The 20,278-nt window shown below is 32.6% G+C and overlaps 1 protein-coding gene across 1 annotated transcript; it reads right to left on the bottom strand.

Moving 5' to 3' along the window:
- Window positions 1-1,575: 1,575 nt before the first annotated feature.
- LOC134532963 (trafficking protein particle complex subunit 13) lies at window positions 1,576-18,716 on the bottom strand. The gene is made up of 10 exons (XM_063370048.1): window positions 18,565-18,716; window positions 17,740-17,908; window positions 16,613-16,697; window positions 14,784-14,914; window positions 13,411-13,528; window positions 6,761-6,857; window positions 5,558-5,784; window positions 3,943-4,043; window positions 3,666-3,819; window positions 1,576-2,816 (listed from the first exon to the last, which is right to left on the bottom strand). The coding sequence occupies exons 1-10, from the start codon at window positions 18,602-18,604 to the stop codon at window positions 2,673-2,675; spliced, it is 1,266 nt and encodes a 421-aa protein (XP_063226118.1). The 5' UTR covers window positions 18,605-18,716; the 3' UTR covers window positions 1,576-2,672.
- Between the last annotated feature and the right edge of the window lie 1,562 nt (window positions 18,717-20,278).

Consider the following 20,278-nt stretch of genomic DNA (forward strand, 5'->3'; position numbering starts at 1 on the left):
GCAGCATTATAAAATTCAGTTTGTTTAGAATTTATATTAAAAGTGAGTGTTTTTTTGTGTGTGTGTGCACTTATTTTGAGGGTTCAGTAGGATTATCATTAAGTACTTACTTACAGGGACCTCAAGTTTTTGTACTGAGTACTGAAAAATACATATAATTGAAAGAGAAATATCATAAAATATTTCAATATAAGTGTTGGTGCATAACTAAAAACATGTTTTTGAAGAAATCTGTTTAGTTTATCTTTGAGTTTGATGATGCTCTTTTGAACAAACTTTTTGGTCATACAAAGATTTCCTGATAACTTCTGGAACACTTTTGGATTTAAAGATAAATTTGTTTCAGTTTTATAAACTTGGAACAGCTTCCATAGCTGTCACAGTCATCAGCTTTATATTCTATTTACCTTTGTATGACATTGTCCTGCTAAGCAGGAGCTTCTAAAAAAAATAAGCATCTCATTGCAATATCATCAGCATTGAAAATATTTTTGAATGAGCAATATGTTTCAGGTTTTCTTCCTTCCTCTGGTCTACTGCCTCTGTGTCTGCATCTTCGTCCTCCCCACACACACTTCGCTTCCGGCAGCGGTGCAATCACCCAGAATTGGCTTAGAAGTCTTTTATGTCCATAAGCAATGCAAACTGTTTTGCTAGTAACCTTTTGCAATCACAACCACCGTAACTTCCACCTGCTTTATTTTCCCTTTGTCCAGTTCTCTGAGCATTTCCACATTTTCATCACGTTCAACTTCCCACTAAATTAATATTCTTTTCACTCAACAAAAAAATGTCTTTCAATGTATTGAATGCTGCTGTGTTGTACACGTATATCACATATGTCAATCTTTGGTACTGTCCGCAAACATTTGTTTTGATGTTTTTTAGTGGTTAGAAGTTATGTTGCTGTGTAGAAATGGTTGCTATTTATTTGTTCGATAATATTTACCACTTAGCTGGCTATTAATTTACCCATTGAAGTAAATTTTAGAGTAGCAGTGCCACGCTACTAGTGAACGTAGAATACTTTTAAAGAAAGAGAATTTTGCATTGTAAGCACACAATTTTCGGCGGGGATTTTAAAAATATACGTTAGTGAAAACCATGTGAGGTACGTTGTACTGGTATTCTGCACCATGTTAAAAGAGTTTCTGTGTAAAACATACTACATATACATATAACTAGAGGTGGGTATATACTGTATTTCAATAATTGATATTGAAATAGTGTTGATTCTATCAATGTAACAGATTTTTTTTTATGTAATTTCAAGAACTTTCTCGATCTAGAACATTCTATTAAGTCCGTACATGTCACCCACCGGTACACTTCACTACTCTGAGTCTATCCTAAAACATTTTCGGGCTTCTCATAAGAAATCAGTGTATTAAGAAGAGTTTTTCACCACCCACTCTCACCTATGCACAGATACTGCTAACAAACTTTATTATCAATGGGAGTGTTTACAAATACACACTAGACTTTTATGTATGTATATTAATAGGGAAACCCAAACAAAACATGCTTAAAGCATGAAAGCTTGTTAAAAGGCTAAGTAAAAAAAAAATTATTTTCTTCTACCTGGAATTACTTATAACTTACTGCAATTTTTATTGGGATAAGAAATTTTGGCAAACTACAAAATAATGCAAAATCTAATTCATACTAAGGAAAATGTGAAATATTGTAATAATACATATATGAAATGGCAAAAATACAATTACATTTTCAATGAGGAGTGTACACACACACTAACTGCAAATTTCCTCTCAGATTCTGAACTTATTAAGTTTTTGAGTCACATCATCTGTTTCATCATATGTACATAAATGCTGTGAGTAAGCTGCTACTGTGTGCATGGTAGTGAACCAACTGTGGCTATACCCCTTGGCAACTTTTAATGTCTGGCAATAATGTGTTGTAGCCCATGGTCACATACGTTTTAGATTTTTCAATTATGAATGCTAGGTGAAACAAATACAAACATCAAAAACAGTGTTTTCAGTCATTCCCCCACATGTGAGAAATATAATTGTGCAATTCCAATTCTCATTCATACTACTCGAATTTGACATTCGTATTCAATTCAAACTAAAACTGATTTTCGCATGCTACATTGTGAGTTTTTAAAATGGACCAACCTTATTTTATTTTAATTTTTAATGATAAACTAAGAATTCAGAACAACAATTTTACAAATAAATTTTTCTAGCCTTTACAAAATTTTTATGAAATAGATATAAATTGAAATAAATTTTACTTCAACACAACTTTAATTTTGAAAGTCATACTATAAATCAACTAGATTAATATTTTTTAATACCAGTATTCCTTTATGACTTAAAACCAGTCTGTATTTTAACAACTAATTCATGTGTACCTGAAACCCATCTGTTTTCATCAGAAATCATGAAAATTGAAGCATGATTAATGTCGATAATCTTGTGAGCATTGTATTAGGATACTTTAATGATAATATTCTTATCAAACATGCTCTAATATAGAATTTGTTCAATATATATTACTGTTATTAACATGGATAAAAAAATACCAACACAATATTTATATAAAGACTGAAAACAAATATCACAATGAAAAATTATATAACAAAATCAACAAATGAAAACTATATAGCAATGTGAGTACCACATGCTATAAGACATTTGAAAAAATTACTGTTGCACTTTTTGAGAGTTTGGTATTGCATCTGCATCATCATCATCAGAAAACCGTTGCACTACAAACACTTGGGCAAGATCGTCGTAATCATATGTTCTCTTCAAGAACACATCAGTTATCCTAATCCCAGAAATGTTCTGAAAACAAAAAAAGAAAGTAGGATCTTAATCATAATTAAACTAGACAAGTTTTCAAACACAATCCCATTGTTAAATACAGTAAAAAGCCTATTATCCATGACCCGGCATTACATGGTTCAACACATTCTGTACTCCGCACCGTGTTCCTCATTAATTGGTTCAGAGTTTATCGTTACTGTCAGTATTCATTTTAGTACATTGTTTCCTGTTTCCTAGCAAATTACATTTCCATAATGATTTCTTGAAGAAGTAATGTGAATCATAACATCTATTCGACTTTAAAACTATTCACAATTGATTAAAAAAATATTACTATTCAGATTCAAAATTTATAGACCACCAAAATTCACTTTTCGCACTCGCATAATGATGTGAAAGAGAGAATTCACTGTATCTACATTAATAGCTGATACATCCAATATAAAGCTGAGAAAACAATCCTCAACTAGGCAACCTTCACACTTATATAATGTTGAAATAAAAAAAATGAAACTCTCATATACAATCCTATAATTGGTGGTAGCCGAATTAGCAGGATGAGACCCACGGGTCATGACGATTATATTTCTGCAATGATCCTATGAGATGGTAATGGAGCATTGACGGATGAACATGTGGGGAAAATAGTAACAATCGGCTCACTGAAATATGCATGTTTCCCACGAGTGGAATATCTGAGCATTGCCTCGCCGGGGATCGAACTTGGATCACCTTGGTGAGAGGCGAGTAAACGGACCAATCTACTTAACCACTTTCACCCCTTGGATAATGTTAAAAGATCGGTGACAATTACATGTGCTAAATATCCAATCATTCTTAGCTGTACAAATGAACATGTTGCCTTACGTGCAAGCCTGCGGTGAGCGGGACCAAGCACAAGGGCAGAGTGAGGGAAGTACCGCTCTCCAGGCGCCCCAGCTGACGCCCAGACACCCCGCTCCACTCCAGTCCCGTTGACGCAATGGATTCCAAGCTCAGCACCAGATCCATTGCACGCTCACTACACGCACACATCAAAAATAATAGCTCATGTCGGTAGTATATATATATAAAATGCAGTTTGTATTGGACTTCGACAACCTCAGGATTTTTTTTAAACAATAGTATTATAATTATAGCTTACCATGTGTTAATTATGCGGCAAGTAAATGAAAATTCTTCTTCCAAGTACACAATGTTTGGAAGTGTCTGGATAGACAACCGAATATCTCCATAATCGGGAGCCTAAAAAATATATTCTGAATAATACACACAATACAAAATGAATTAAACAATGGACAAACATACAAGACAAACACTACTTTGCACATAAAAAATTTCAAACAATTGATCTATGTATATATAATTTTTAATGGGAGATTTTCAGCTCATAACCTCTACTAATAGGAACACATGATTGAGACACACAATTAATGTGCACTTATTCCTCATGGCTCACTAGATTTAATAGAGAAGTTGGGTTTTGACTAAAATTAATTTTTTTTTTGGAAGTGCAGATAGTAATAATCCAGTATATGTGTACTGGCTTTCTTAAAAATAGGTCTGAAATTTTGTTTAAATTTACATAATATGGGACTGAGAATAGGGAATGAGAAATTGCCTCTAGGAAGATTCAAACTATTATAGGAAAAATCATTTTACTATACATTTGTTAGAACTAAAACACTAAAATACAGTATGTACCTTTCTTGTGTGTACAGAGTTGTGAAGGAAATAAAGCACAAAATTGTGAATGCGTAAGTACATTCCATTTTTGTTATGGTTTGAATCCATATTTTATGTCACTCATACAGCATATAAATGGTGAACAAAATAAATGGATGAAAAAAAATTGCAGTAGATGTGGCAAGCACACTCCTCACTGTAGATGTGTGTCGCGCAAGGGTACTAGGAACATTCATTTTGGGGATGGCATTAAAAACAGTGTGGTCTAAGTGTGAAACTAAGTGTTCGGAAAATGGGAATACCAGCTGACCTTGAAAAGGGTTCTGTGCTGTAAATGGTCAGCTGGACTAAGTGACTGCCTAAGCTAAAGTAGTCATCCGTCAAACTCATCCGTCCTCGCTTGACTGACCACACTTTACCACAGCTCAACAAATATGAAAAAATTGTAGAGGCGGGCAGTTTAATGCCTGCTAGTCAGAACCAGGCCACATATGACCTTTTTTGACCTAAGTAACTACAAATTTTGTGAACCTGGGTATTGGCGTAAAGCCCAGGGTGATGTTGATCGCCCCACTGAGGCAGGATACCTCTTGCAGTACCCAATTCAAAGTGTAACATCAGATGTCTTGCGTGCATTAATTGAAGTATTTTTTACTGACACAACTGGACAGAAAATACCTTACTTTAATAACATAATTATTGGTGTTTCTGTAGTGTATATACATAAAAATGTTTCTGTAGTATATATAAAAAAATTCATGGAACAGTGATTTATGTACTTTCTACAATTTGTGAAGAATAAAAGTATTTAAATCTTTCCATAAACCAGCAACTCATCCTAACATTTGTGTGTGAAAAAAAAACTTCAAAATGAAAAATGTCTTGTCTACAGTACTCATTATTCAAGTACAGAAATGAAGCACTGTAGCATCGCTTCACCGATGCTCTATCGTGAGTGAGAGATGGGATGCTCAAAATGCTCTCCTCCATCAAGCGCCCCACGCGCTCTGATGAGTCGTCGCCCCATTCACCCTGCCGGCTGTAGAGAGAGAGTTCGAGAAGCGAGATGTTACCATCCTCTGCAGCTGGCTGGTCTGGAGGCGACCTCTCTCGCCCAGGTTGGAGCGCCACACTATGTCCAGCTTGCCCACGTTGGTGGCCCCGCTGAGCAGCTTGGGGTCGGAGGTGAGGCTCGGCTGGGGCGCCAGGCAGTACAGGAACTGCCGGCTGGCCTGCGGCTGCACCACGTTCACGTGGCCGAACACCGACTCGTCGGCAGACGTCGCGTTCAGGGAGGTCACTGCGCACCCGTCACCCGTGTGCAGTCGGGACGTCACACAAACACACACCACTTTACACCTACCGTACCCTAGTACAGACACTTTCTGCCACTGTACCAAACATAATACATAGGTACTTTAAATGATTCTGACAATGGGGAGGATTGATTCAAACATTATTTTGGACATATGCTGCTGCTAGTTTGCACTGTATGTCACAGAGAAAACCCCCCAAGAACGAAAATATAAAGATTAATACACAAATAAACATAAACCCAGGTGTTAAATGTTACAACAGTGCAGAGAATTTCACGGAAGGAATTAGTACAATATCAAGGCACAGACAGCGAGCGGGCTGAAAACAAGAAAGTTGCAAAAAAAAAAACTGTAAAAACAGACCAATAACTGTGGACAACATACCGTAGTGACAGGCAAAGGAACCCAACATTGATGCGAAGCAGATTATCTGGACAAACATGCCTACAATACAGCAATGCGCATGCTAACCCAGCGACGAAATTGAACAGGTGTTCCGACAACACAACAATGACAACAGCACAGACAGAAGATCACAGTAGGCCTGCCGAGACAAAACGGTTGCAGCATTTCGGGAACAGAGATCTGTTCCTGTTATCAGGCAGACTGCATTTGCATATTCAACTTTCTTTGTCCGTTTGGGTTTTCTCTACGGCATACATTGCAAACTATGAATGGCATATATCCAAAATTATTATTTAAAATAAAACAATATGTTTATTACATTTGTTACTATAGATTAATATTCTTGAACAATTACATTTAAAGCACTACATCTTCGCTAGTCATTTAGGAAACAAATCTAAAAGCATTTATACAGCAAGAAAAACTTTCCAGTACAAAAAAAAAACACAGTTTTATAATCAAAGCTGCTGTTAATACCTGGAACAAAAATATATCATATTCACTTAAGTTTTAATCATGCACATTTTAAATTGAAAAATATATAAAAATTCTAACCTTTAAAAAGATGTGATGATTCTAATGAAACTTTTTCTAAGCATATTGGTCCTGTTGTTATGTTTTGTACTTGAGCTTCAAGGTAAACTTCATCTGACTGGTGGAAAAGCAAACAAAACGGTTACATGCCCATAACACTCAAGGACAACAATGATAAAACTGTCAAATGCATTTGAGGCTGTACCATTAACAAGAACCAAATCCTTTCCTGTAGAGGTATGGTTTAATGTTTTACTATTGCAACAAATGTTAAAAAAAAAAGGCTGCATTAGATTTAGATGATGAAACAAGGAGTGGATTAAATAAAAGAATAACAAATGTCCCAATAGTGTGGTTACCGTAAACGTCTACCACTGAAAGCAGTTGGTTCAAGTCTAACCTCTGAGGCATGCTAGATCTTATTATGCAAATTACGTTAACAAGTAATTTAGAATTGGGACGATAAAATTTTGATACTCAATACCTGATACTGGCATCAGCTCAATACCCTTGATGCTTTCAATACTTTTAGTAAAAACAAACATTATTGGTCATAACGTAGTTAACATTTAAGAAGAAAATTATGTATAATCAAAAAATAAATAAATAAGATACTTCATAAAAATTATATAACATCAGGTAAAGGTTATTTATAAAAATTATTATACATTAAGAAAAATATCAAACAAAAGCATCTTAACTCTTTTGGGATCAAATCTGCTTATTTTCTGCTGTTAAGACTAAACACCAGTTGGTGAAATTCTTATTGCTTCTTTGCTACCAGGTGCAGGTCAGAAAAAACAAGTTAATTCTTCCAGTATAACCTAAGAATCATTGGTTTTGATAGATACACTAAAACTTTTATCTCAACATATTGAAAGTCTCACCTCTAAAGCAATCTTTTTAAAGAGTCTGTTGAGTCTTAAGGCCTGTTCTACAATGGCATGTAAAAACATTAAACAGATCCCGACCCACAAGATATTTGAACAAAACACTGTCTGGATTTACATACATATATAATAAAAATAAACCAAACAGTAATGACTGAACATAAGATATTCTTGTACTTGGCACAATTATTCATGTATTTAAACCATAAACAAACATGGCAACCACCACGGCCAAATAATCGGCTTCTATTGGACGCACGGAGTAACGTACACGAAAGAGCTGAGCATTGCCAAGCTAATCCACACAGGTCCGTGTCCTCATGCGGGCCGTTGTAGATACTCCGTTCCGTGAGATCTGATTCCGTTGATGTGATCCGTCTCTGCTTCTGTGGCATCGTAGAACAAGCCTTAGAGAATCACTTATCTGGAGTTATATTTTTGTGAAAGCACCAAAATGATACTTTATAATTTTCCTAGCAAATCACAGGCACATTTGGAGGGTCCTCGGTGGCCGTGATAGCTAACATGCCACACGGTAAGCGTTGCCACGCTCATATGGTTAGGGATGCCATGCTCACATGGTAAGGGCTATGGGTTTGATCCCTACAACCCGGCATAACATACTTATGAGCAGTGAGTTGATACCCAAATGGTTCTGAGTCCCACAGAAATCTTGGTAGTCCCATTGCCTTATGGATTTGTATGTAACTGTACCATGTTAAACACTATCAAAACAAAAAATGAAAATTTTACACGCACACTTAACGGAGACAACCAAGGAATGTGGGGTTCATATGTTTTTAATTAATGAAAAAAAGCCTTCAAATTATAAAAGCTGTTTATTTATTTATAAAATACTACTGCAATAAACCCATTTGATGAAGATAATTGAAACTTTTCTTTGTGATGCAGCAAATGCTATTAACAAGAAAGCCTCAGATTGAAATGATGAGTGGTTCTAAATAATAATAATAAAAAACATATTAGTCAAAGCTCTGCACAAACATTTATGCTAAACTAGGCTGGCTTGCCCTACCTGATAAACTGTTCAGAAAAATGTTTGATATTCATATTTTTTTCATTATGAGAACAAACTTAACAAATTTTCAAAATAAATGTGAATTAAAAAAAAAAACTCATCCAACATACTATCTATAAGTGCTGTCAAGTCTTGACAAAAAAATACTAAAAATTAAATTAATTGTACTTTAACATAACCAAATATGCTTTTTTTATAATAAACTACTCTTCCTTAAAACAATATAAAACTGAATGCACATAAAACTAAAATAGGTATCACCTGAATTAAACTTTGCTACAGTCACTCTACTTGAAAGTGCCATACTTGCAAACTGTAGCACAGCGAAAAGATTTCTACTAAGTTCACTGCCTTGCATAAGATGTCAAGGCATGTAATGCATTCATTTACCAATGATGCCCATATTGGTTCATTGTTTCTATGCCAAATAACAGTAATAACTCCAGATAAGCAGGTCTCTTAAGTAACAAATACACTATCATAACTCATAGATAACAATGCCTGGAATACATCTATTAGAGAAAAAAAAATCCCATGACTACTTTGCAATCAAGTTGCATGTAGGAAAACAGAGTGTTTTTGATATAATTAGCTACGGGGAAAAAGCTTAGGTTAATTAAAGCTTTAAAGTGCCTCAAAATTAAATTTAAACTGGACTAATGATGGTCTAATATAGAAAATATTGTTATTAATTATGAAACCATCAAAAGTTGAAGTATTAAAAGCATGCCACTGAACAAAAAAAAACTCTGTGAAGACCTTCTGTATATCAAATTTTACAGCCATCATGATTTAAAATTTCCTTTCTTTCATTTAATTGCATGTAATTTAACTTTCCATTTAAAATGTTTCTATTTCTTTAGGATTTCTAGCAATAAATGAGCATTTCACAAAAATAAGTCATATCATATGCAGCAAACATACACATGCACACACAAACACATACTTGATAATTTCAAATCAGTTTGGATTCAAACTATTAGAAGGCCATTTTAACATCATCACTGTTATCAGGTAACAAAAGCATTGGTTACATCTCCATATCAGACCATCATCTAAGCATGCAGTTCAGTAATACAAATGGAAGCTTTAGCTACATCAAAACGCTTAAATTGAAATGAGTAGTTCTTAACAAATATTTACAGCATTCTACAAGCTTTAATTATGTTTTAAAATAATACTCTACAAAATAAAGTTAAATCAATGTGTAACTTAAAGTAGCCTATTTTGTTAGTTCAAACAAAAATATTCACTTACAAGGAAGTCCTGAGCATGCCACAAACCCCAAGCACGCACCAGCAAGAATCATGCAGAAAAAGAAATACAAATAAACCTCAGTGATAACACAACTACTTGACTACTACTACCACAAATACATGCCTTATTTCAAACTTCCCACTATCATAGTTTCAAAAAAAATGAAAAACTATAATCATATGTGCATAGCACAAAAATTTATTTAATTAAAAAAATTTATTTAAAAGTTATGTTCAAGCCATGGCACACAGATTTAATTCACTGTCACTGTTAAATTAAGCTCTGCGCATGGAATTTCAAGATATTGTACAATCTTCCCAGCAATTTGTATATTGTTGCATTACGGTATTACAGGGTTACTGCAAATAATTTTTGTCAAATAATACTCTCCATTTGTGAGGCATAGATGAGTGAAAGGCTGACTTTAAGTGCTTATAAAATCTACATTTACCAAACACTTCAATCGTGCTTCCTTATACTACATACTTTTCAGATTTTCAGGCTTTTCATTTTAGATTTTATTTACTTACACAAACAATGTTTTTACAATTATTTTAATCTCGGAACACAGCGTAAAAGCTAACACATAATGCGAAGATAATTTTCACTTCATAAGCAAAGGAAACATAAGTAATTTATTGAAGTATTAATTGAAATTCACAACTTCATATCACTTTGAAATAAGAAAAAAATAACTATTCCCTTGAATTTCTCTAGCCTGTACACTAATCTATTCCCATCACCCAGAAAAACAAAAATGTTCTATACCTATTGAAGATAATACAAATAAAGGATGAGTGTCCTTATTTACATGTGTTATAAGTTATACTTACTTGGCATAATCAAAAACTAACTTTAATTATGTATGCAAATAATTAACAGAAATAATATAATAAAAGGACTGGAGTGATATTAAATACGACTGGCAAAGTATAAACTCAATCAAATTAAAATTTAAATAAATACTCAGTATTTAATATTAATATAAAACATGTATAAAATTAATATGATGAAAACTTATTCTAATTTATTAATTTTAATTATTTATTAAACAATCATGTAATACTTTATAATGAAAATAATTTATATACACTGGAACAATATATATCTATAACCTCAGTTATATAAACACACTTAACAATTTTTTTTTTTTTAGACAGGGACCAGTATTCAATAACTAAAAAAAGCACACTCTCACACACACACACACACACACACACACACACACACACACATATATATATATATATATATATATATATATATATATATATATATATATATATATTATTTCTGTGTAGCCTTTCTTTTGTATGTAACCTTTTTTTTCATCCTGTGAAAATTTTGTTGTATGGTACACAGGCATTGTAAAAATTCACTGTCATAATTTTTTCATAATGCACCTAAAGACTTCAAAAATAGTAGATACCATTCCTATATCTACTTGGAGTTCTTCCCAACCAGTCATTAGTAAATGCTTGACAAATCCTCAACTGAAAGCTCACCAACTAACGAAACTTAAACATAAAGGTTATTTGATATTCACACAAACACATTTCATCGTTAAAATGTCAGAATTAACCAGTATTTATATGGTGCAGCTAGCTACAAATCTTGATTTAATTAATCTTCTGGATACTCCAAGCAAAATAAATACATCAAAGGAAAATGTCTGTATATTATATTTATATTGATTATTTAACTAGAAGTCCACTAGTACTATACCTACAAAAAGAGACATACCCTGAGAAGCAAGTAAGGGTTACTAAAAATTAGCTTTCAGCAATGCTATAGCAAATTCTAATAAGTTAAGCACCTCTCTCTCACTTTGCCAAGCATGCCACCATTCTGGATTAGCTATTATATATTGAAGCACGACACTGCGACTGCATAGGCTATCTAATATGACCTACAAACAGTAATTTCTCAGACACCAGTAGGAATGTAGAAACACTGTTTACAGGGTAACTAGAGCCTCTAGTTTTCAAAAAATATATTTTCGAATTTTTTTTATTAATTTACGGAAAAGAGTGAAAAAAAAAATTATCAGTTAGGTATAAATATAATTACCTGATATTGTGAAATGAGTTGGTTAGTATAAGTTAGCTACATTTAAAATATTGTAAAATCCTTAGGAATTGCCATTTTAAAAAGTAGTTAACAACCTAACCAACCAAAGAGTGCTATAAAGAAGCATTTGATTTAAATTAACATTTTTTTTATTTCCTGTCTTCATTTAATTTTTGATTTTTTAAAATTCAGATTCGAGGGGTGAATTGAAGGTACTCTTTGAGATTGGGATTCAAGATTGGGTTTACAAGAAAATTTAGGATTTGAACCATCATTAATATTAACATTACAAGGAAAGCATAATACAACTTAGCTATTCAAATTTACAGCTCACGCATCTACTAATCTACTAATGCCATCCATCCCACAGCTATTAAATACATTTTTCAATAAGTGGTACAAAAAATATTTACAAACTTACAAAGTGGAGGAAGAACACTACATGTGCTTTTTTTTGCATGATGTTTTCTTGCTCTCTGCATACATTTTACCACTGACTTTTGAATAACAACAAAAATTAAAGCTGAAGCCATTTTTATGCAGTACGCAATCTAAAAACTTTGCAATGATGCCAGCTGTGCATATTTAATACAATTTGTAGCCAAACAGTGCATGATCACTACTAGGAAAAGTTCAGGATTAAGATGGGAAGGTACAAAATAGCTATCAGAAACAGTGTGAATGAAATTAAACTTCTGAAAAACACATGTGCTATAAAAAAGCTATTTTTGATCATCCAAAATGCTACGAAATTATCAATTTCGGATTTAAAAAAAATAGCAAGCTAATATTGTTAAAAGAGTTAAAACAAAGAACCACTTAAAGAAGCTTTTTTTTAATGTGATTTTTTAAATACTCTTCATTAAAATGCTGGAGATAAGCCTTGGCCATCCCAGGTTTGAATTTTAAGGGGTAAACGGATAACTGGAAGATTTCGGGTGCTACAGAATACATCCCAATTAAATAGAGAGTTTGAAATTTAAGAGCTACTTCAACATATTTATGATGTATTGATAAGTGATAATAAAAACTATGCAGCAGAACATTTATTACTTCTAAATAAATCTTTATAAAAACTATGGCGTAGTTCATTTGTTATCTGTAAAGGTTTTTTTTTTTTGTTATAGAGGGGTACGGGAGGGAGGGGGAGAGAATCATCCTCTATAGTCCCTCCCATATGACAACCATTGGAAATATGCAGCAAAACTGCACAACCAAATTACCACTACCACACAGCACACAGAACTTTCAGATTAAAATCAGTGACATTTCAATGATGATTATTTCTTTATTCTACTGAGTTGTGCTCAAAGAAGCATGTGAAAGATAAGTTCATAAATATTACATGACTGAATTATAATAAATTGTGCACATACATCAAAGCACTATAAAATATTTGGTTATGTCACACATACCTCTGCATTGTAGAATTTAGTTTTTACATCTAATGGCTTCAGAACTTGAAACTTGAAGAACTTCCTAAAAGACTGGCGACTTAGCATTGGTGTCACATAACTGACTTCACAAACTAATCTGCAATAAACGATTCACTAAATGTTAAAGACAAATACCTGGCTAGCTATAAGTCACTCAATATTGTAACATTTATGTTTTAGAAAAATACATCTTTAAATTAATTATTTTAGAATGGATCACTTCTGACACAGTAATATGGTAAATGTTTGGATATTCGTCAAAATACACACAAATATTAATTCAAACATATTTAATGAAATTTTTAGTATCATATTATTATATTTTATAACAAAGATTTTACTTAAATACATTACATTAAAAAATTTTTGGAGCAAATATACTGAAAAAGCTCTTTTTCTTGAACTGAATATGAAATTACCAATGAATATAATACAAACTAGCAGTATTAAAAATTAATAATATAAACAAAATAATTATAATAGTACATTCATAAAAACATAGAAAGCAAACATTAAAATTTGCCGGTTATTAATTAAACACCAGATATGTAGTTACCATAACTGTGTTAAATTAAGAAGGGATAAGCCAAGACTAATATGTATGTATGTATGTATGTGTATATATATATATAATCAGCAATATTGAAATATGAGCTGACGAAAACGTGGCAGCATATATATTATTATAAACCAGAATTTATTGATTTGGCTGGAATGCTCAAAAAGAGGGAGGCATTACCCCAGGAACTAAGCCGAGATGAATGGAAAGAAAATTTGACAGGTCAAGTCAGGAAAATCCAAAATATACTACCCTAGTATGTTACACTCCACCAGGGGCCAGGAATTGTTACTACAAGGAAGCAATATACAAGAACTACATAAACAGGCAAACATGCATGCACACAAATCATTTTAAGAGAAAATAAACTAGAAATATTTCCTTACACACTAAGGAAAATCAAAAATTCAAAACATGTTTGAACAAGTAAAGTAAAAAAAAAAATTCATCCAACAATGTCAAACATATATTTTGCTTCCCGATGCATTACAGCCCAAATATATTTTATAGCATGACTAAGTGTGTTTGAGCTGAGTTCGTACATTCATGACACTCTAGCTACTAAATTGCACATCTGAAGACTCATTTAGAATGAGTTATAGGTAGTTTTATTACTGCTGCACAGTTTAAAAAAACTTAATGCATCTACCTGGAAAGAATTTTATTTCTTTAAATCTAAAACAAACCAGCAGATTTCTTACCATGAAAAAAAAGAAAAATTATAGAGTGTATCTATCAATTACAAACGAGCACAGATAACAGGAATGCAGTTATTTTTATTTTAAATACCCACATGTGTGTCCCCACTTCTTTCACTTCGTGGTGAATCACATCGTCCAGTGTCTCCTGCGGCTTCAGCTCAGAGTTTTTATCTCTGTGCTGACTAGACAGAGGAATGCGCTGAGAGCTTGTCTGCAGATCTGCCTAACAGACACATCAAGTTCCCAGCCAACAAGCTTGTATTCATTGCCTGATTTGACATTCACGCACAAAATTGCGGACAGTAAAATTCATAAACAAGCAAACTTTTGAAGTGAAATTTCTTTGCTGATGGTGGTAAAATTTTTGAGCATTACGAAAATTCCGATCGCATGAGAGGAACAGTTAGGTATGTGATGGAAGAACCAATAGAAAATGAGAGTGTGTCAGAGGCGACGCCACTCCAAGGCATGCGCTAGCGATCGAATGGGAAGACGGTCAAGGAGGGAAGGGGGAACACAAGTACGTAGTGTAGCGTAGCATGATATATGCTAGTTGTAATGGCCGGAAGAGAAAAAGGCAGGGGAGAGGTAGAAATGATGCAGCAGTGATGCTACGGAATTTTCGTAACGCTGCTTGTGTTTGTCTAGTCCTCAGTTTTCGTAATGGCTACGATTGACACTACTATGTTTATTTAATTTTATTTAAAGTATCTACAATTTTAATATTAGTGTGGAAAAGAGTTATTGATTTCTGCAATTAACTTAATATCCTAAATACAATTGATGATGTATTTTGTGACGTACTTTAACTATGTAAGCCAATTGTCACTATGATAAACACTGATAATTCTGTGGCTAATGATTCATAAAAAATGAAAAACTAATTATCATAACTGATTCATGTTTTTTTTCCTTCAAATTAACGAATACCTTGTACAATATATTTGAAAACATTAATTTTGAATTTTGTTTTTTTTTTTATTTGAGATCATACCCACTAGACTATCTCTTGTTCTATAAAAAAAAATACTAATGATTTATCTCTATCTAAGTGTGAGTGGAGTCCACGCACACTCTTTTTTTCAAACTGCTCTTATTATGTTCAGGATTGCATTAGTACAAGTTGACTACGAAGTAAAAAAAAATCATGAAAATAAGATTAAAGGTTTTTACGGATTAGTTTGAAAGCAAAACACATCTAAAATTTATGACACAGTTCCAGCTTAAGACCAGTATCATTAACAGAGGTTAGGAATTTTATACAGTAAAAGTATCAAATCATCTCTACCTGCCATTTACGATTCACTACGAACCATATCTCCACTGTGCAAGCTGACTGCTTTCTTTGCTTATGCTAATCAAATTAACAATGACGAGCTTCCACGAGGTGCACATAGGCATTTGAAATATGCGTCATAAATACCTTGTATCTCGCAAGTGAAAATAATTTTTTGATCTTCATCCAGACTTTCTGTATCTTACTTTGCCATCACAGTGACACATTTAAAACAATGGTGGGGACATTATGTTATGGTACAGCTCATGAAAGTAAATAATAATCCTTCTAACAAAAAAAAAAAATGAAATATGTATTATTTTACTTTAATTGTAATGATAAAATTTTATATAATAAATTAATGTTTAAATGTTTACATTTAGTGACAAAATATGTACACAAATCAAACACATTTAAATGAATACAATTCATCCGACATATTTTTACACAAATGTTTCCAAAACACGATCTTCTCTTATCAAAAGGATTAAATTTAAAAAATATCCCAAACTCAAAATTTCTTTATCACAAATTTATGCCTTTCAGAGGAAACTTACCAATAGTTTTATTATTTCTCACTTAATACCTATAATAATAGCACATTGATTGACATTTTTTGTAACAGAACTGAATAATAGAACTTACCTGTACAATAACATCTTTGGCAACTTGATTGCTATCATTGTGAACACATATGTAGCTGGAAAATGTTTCCCCAAGATAAATATTCCTAGAACCAACACATACAGATGCTGATGGGACAATAATAATATAAAGTTATATAGTAGTTATATATAGTAATTACTATCATAAAAATAATTATAGATAGGTATGTACCAAAGCTTCCTAAAATCAAAACTTTGCCATTACAGCTCAGATGCACACACCACATTGATTTTTTTTTTCAACATTAGTTTTAATGTTTTAATACTTAAGGGATATTTCTAAAATGTTAACAATATAGCTATCTTGTCTTTGTTCTGCAACAAATATTTTCAAGATTATTATTAGGTGTAATATCATGGTAGTTTTATTGTTCTAAAACATGTTATACAAATATTGTTTAAATGACACTTCTAATAACATAGGGCTGTAAAACATGAACCAGTACTGTTTAATAGTTTTAATACTATACCTACTATCACTAAAAATATATTCATCAAACAACGTGCAAATATTGAACAGTTTCCATCCCAATGAAGACAAAGCAAATGTATCAAACAAAAAACCATGATTAACTAGAAAGACAAACAATTATTAATTTATTATATAGATTGAACAAACCCCTGATTAATTGAACTCAATACACAAAATGTTTTATACACTAAACAAAATGCTAATTTATTAACTTAAACCCTTTTGTTAAGCAAACAAAATTCTTATTAAATTGAAAAATATTCTGTCGCCAAAAAATCTGATCAATCAACAAAAATATATATTTTTTTTAAAATATGGCAAGGTATTGCTTTAGGTGAAAACTCAGCCAGCTGTATTTCCAAAACCATTTGATTCTATCAACCCAACAAGTACAAATTAATTTAACTTATCAAAGTTGAATTAAAAGCAAAATATCTGCAACAAAATATAATTAATTGAAATGTATACGTAAGGGGCCCCGCCTAGTGAGTAGTGTATCTGTGCTCTATGCTGCAAGTCATAAAACAACATGTGTCCTATGTTGAAACTTGGACAGAGATGTCAAAAACCACTAAGGTTAAAAATGTAAATAGTACATGTACCTCAAAAAATCTTAAGCTTTAAAAATCACTCACCCAAAACTCTGGGGTAGCAAGAGAAACTGGCCCGCTGCGAGCGTCTCGACTCCCGGCACCGACGTGATGTCCTGTTTCAAGTCAGTGTTCAGGAGATTGCCTGGCAGGTCTTTGGGGTTGCACGTTACTATCAGTGGACTGCAAAGAGTTGGCCTTGTCAGCCTCATGACTGGAAGAAAAAAACATAAACAAATGAGTCAAGTCACCTGCAATTGTAGATCGTATTTCACTTTTTGGATGCACGAGATGGCATGCTACATAAAAGACAAAACAAACGTTCAATTATTTTGCAGTATTTCGAATGTAGCTAACCAAACTTAACCACAAATCCACAATACAGTACATTAACGTATTTTCAATAAACGTAACCCAACCCAACTATTATCAAATATTACAGTATTTTAAACACATAAAATCTGCTCACTCGTTTAAACAGTGAATTACAAATAAACTACTCAAGTATCACAACGCCTCCTTAGAGAATAATTAGAATATATGTCTGAAAGTATGGGATTGCTATATGGACGTAGTTATGCAAAAAGGAACCAACCCACAATTTTGTTATATCTTATTTGAAAATAAATTAAAATAGTACAAGGTTGATCGTACCGTCGTTGCTATTATTATATCAGTATTTATACTAGACCATTAAAATTATACACACATTATGTAATCCATACGAGAATTACAATTTATAATTAACTTTAACTTCAAAATACTCAGAATAGGTTTCATGTGGTTTGATATGCTATTATTTTTTAATTACATGCATTCCATTTCAACCTGCATGTGCGGTTTTGAGTAATATTGGAATTATTATATCACCTTTTAGTGCCAGTAAATCAGTTTTTTCTTTAACTTCCATTTCATCAGGGTTTGATTACTATTTATTAATTAATATATTATCCTCTAACATTAATAACACGAAAGTGAAGAACACATTTGTTTACATACTTATATTCATAGATAAAATAAAAGAGACTGGAGCAATCATCAGACAAAATTGTACACAAGCGACTACAATGCCAGAAGGATAGTTACAATAATCTAAATTTATTTATTTATTTATTTATTTATAGTTACATTCCGTCGACCATGAATGAGCAAATGCTCAATGGTGTAGAACATGTCAGTATATACAATACAATACAAAATAAAAAATAAATCCATAACATAGTAAGATAAAAGTTATAAACAATATCATGATTATATATACATATCACAATTAAAGGGATAGAGCATACATGTATTGTACACATATAATATTAAGGTGTCCGTACACAATGATATTTTATACATAAACACACAATTATACACATAACATAACTATTATATATATATATATATATATACACACACACAATTCAGATGTTAACACACAAGTTATGATTATCAATACAATTTAAAAATTCATCAACAGAATAAAATGTTTTTGAGATAAGATATTCTTTTAATTTATATTTAAAATTTTTACTTTTACTTTTACATAGTTGTTTTAAAGTTAATGGAAGATTATTAAATAACTTCAAAGCAGTATTATATATGCCTTTCTGCTGTAAAGTAGTTCTTGCCCGAGTTATATGCAAGTCATCACATTTTTTACTTTCGTATGGATGTATTGCTGAATTTGGCTTAAAAATATTCAGATTTTTATTTAAAAACACTAAAACTGAAAAGATATATTGACTTGGCAATGGGAGAATACATAGTTTATTAAAAAGTGGTTTGCATGAATCTCTTTGCTTGCTATTACAAATAATCCTTATGGCTTTTTTTTGTATTATAAAAACTTTAATAGCTTCCGAGCTATTTCCCCATGAAATTATACCATTTTGCATTAGTGAGTGAAAATACCCGAAGTACATTAATTTCATAACCTCAACATCAACTTTCCCAACCATACAGCGAAGAGCAAAACATGCAGATGTTAGTTTATTACATAATACCTCTATGTTCTTTTTCCAATTTATTTTTTCATCAATTATTAGTCCCAGAAATTTCGCATAATGAGACTGATGTAGATTTTTATTTAAACAAGAAATATTAATATCTTCATACATTTGGTTTCTTGTTATGAAGTTAACAAAATTTGTTTTATCAAAATTTAAAGTTAATTTATTAGACTTAAACCAAGAAATCATTAGTTTGAGTACATTTTCAGATTCCTCAATTAACTGGGTGCGAGACAGATTTTGTATTATGATACTAGTATAAATAATATAAATGGAGTCTGACGTCGTCTGGCCGACGACCACCCCAGAGCCCGACCTGCACCCGCCAGTATACGCTCCCGCTAACGGAACACACCCCTGGCCATGGCCCACCCGAGTCAGGCGAGCCGAACAGCAATTAAAGGCAAAACCGCGGAAACCTGAGTAGACAAGAGAAGAACCGTACCCATTCCTCCTGAAACATTAAATTAGGATTTTAGCGACAATAAAATCTCTTCCAGACACACCCGTTTGGAGTCTAGCGTAATGAGGTCACGCCTGGCGCGAGAGAGGCCGAGCCTCCCTCGGACGCCATGCCAGTTCGGCAG

The sequence above is a fragment of the Bacillus rossius genome, chromosome 6, assembly GCF_032445375.1.
Source record: "Bacillus rossius redtenbacheri isolate Brsri chromosome 6, Brsri_v3, whole genome shotgun sequence".
NCBI classification, from domain to species: Eukaryota; Metazoa; Arthropoda; class Insecta; order Phasmatodea; family Bacillidae; genus Bacillus; species Bacillus rossius.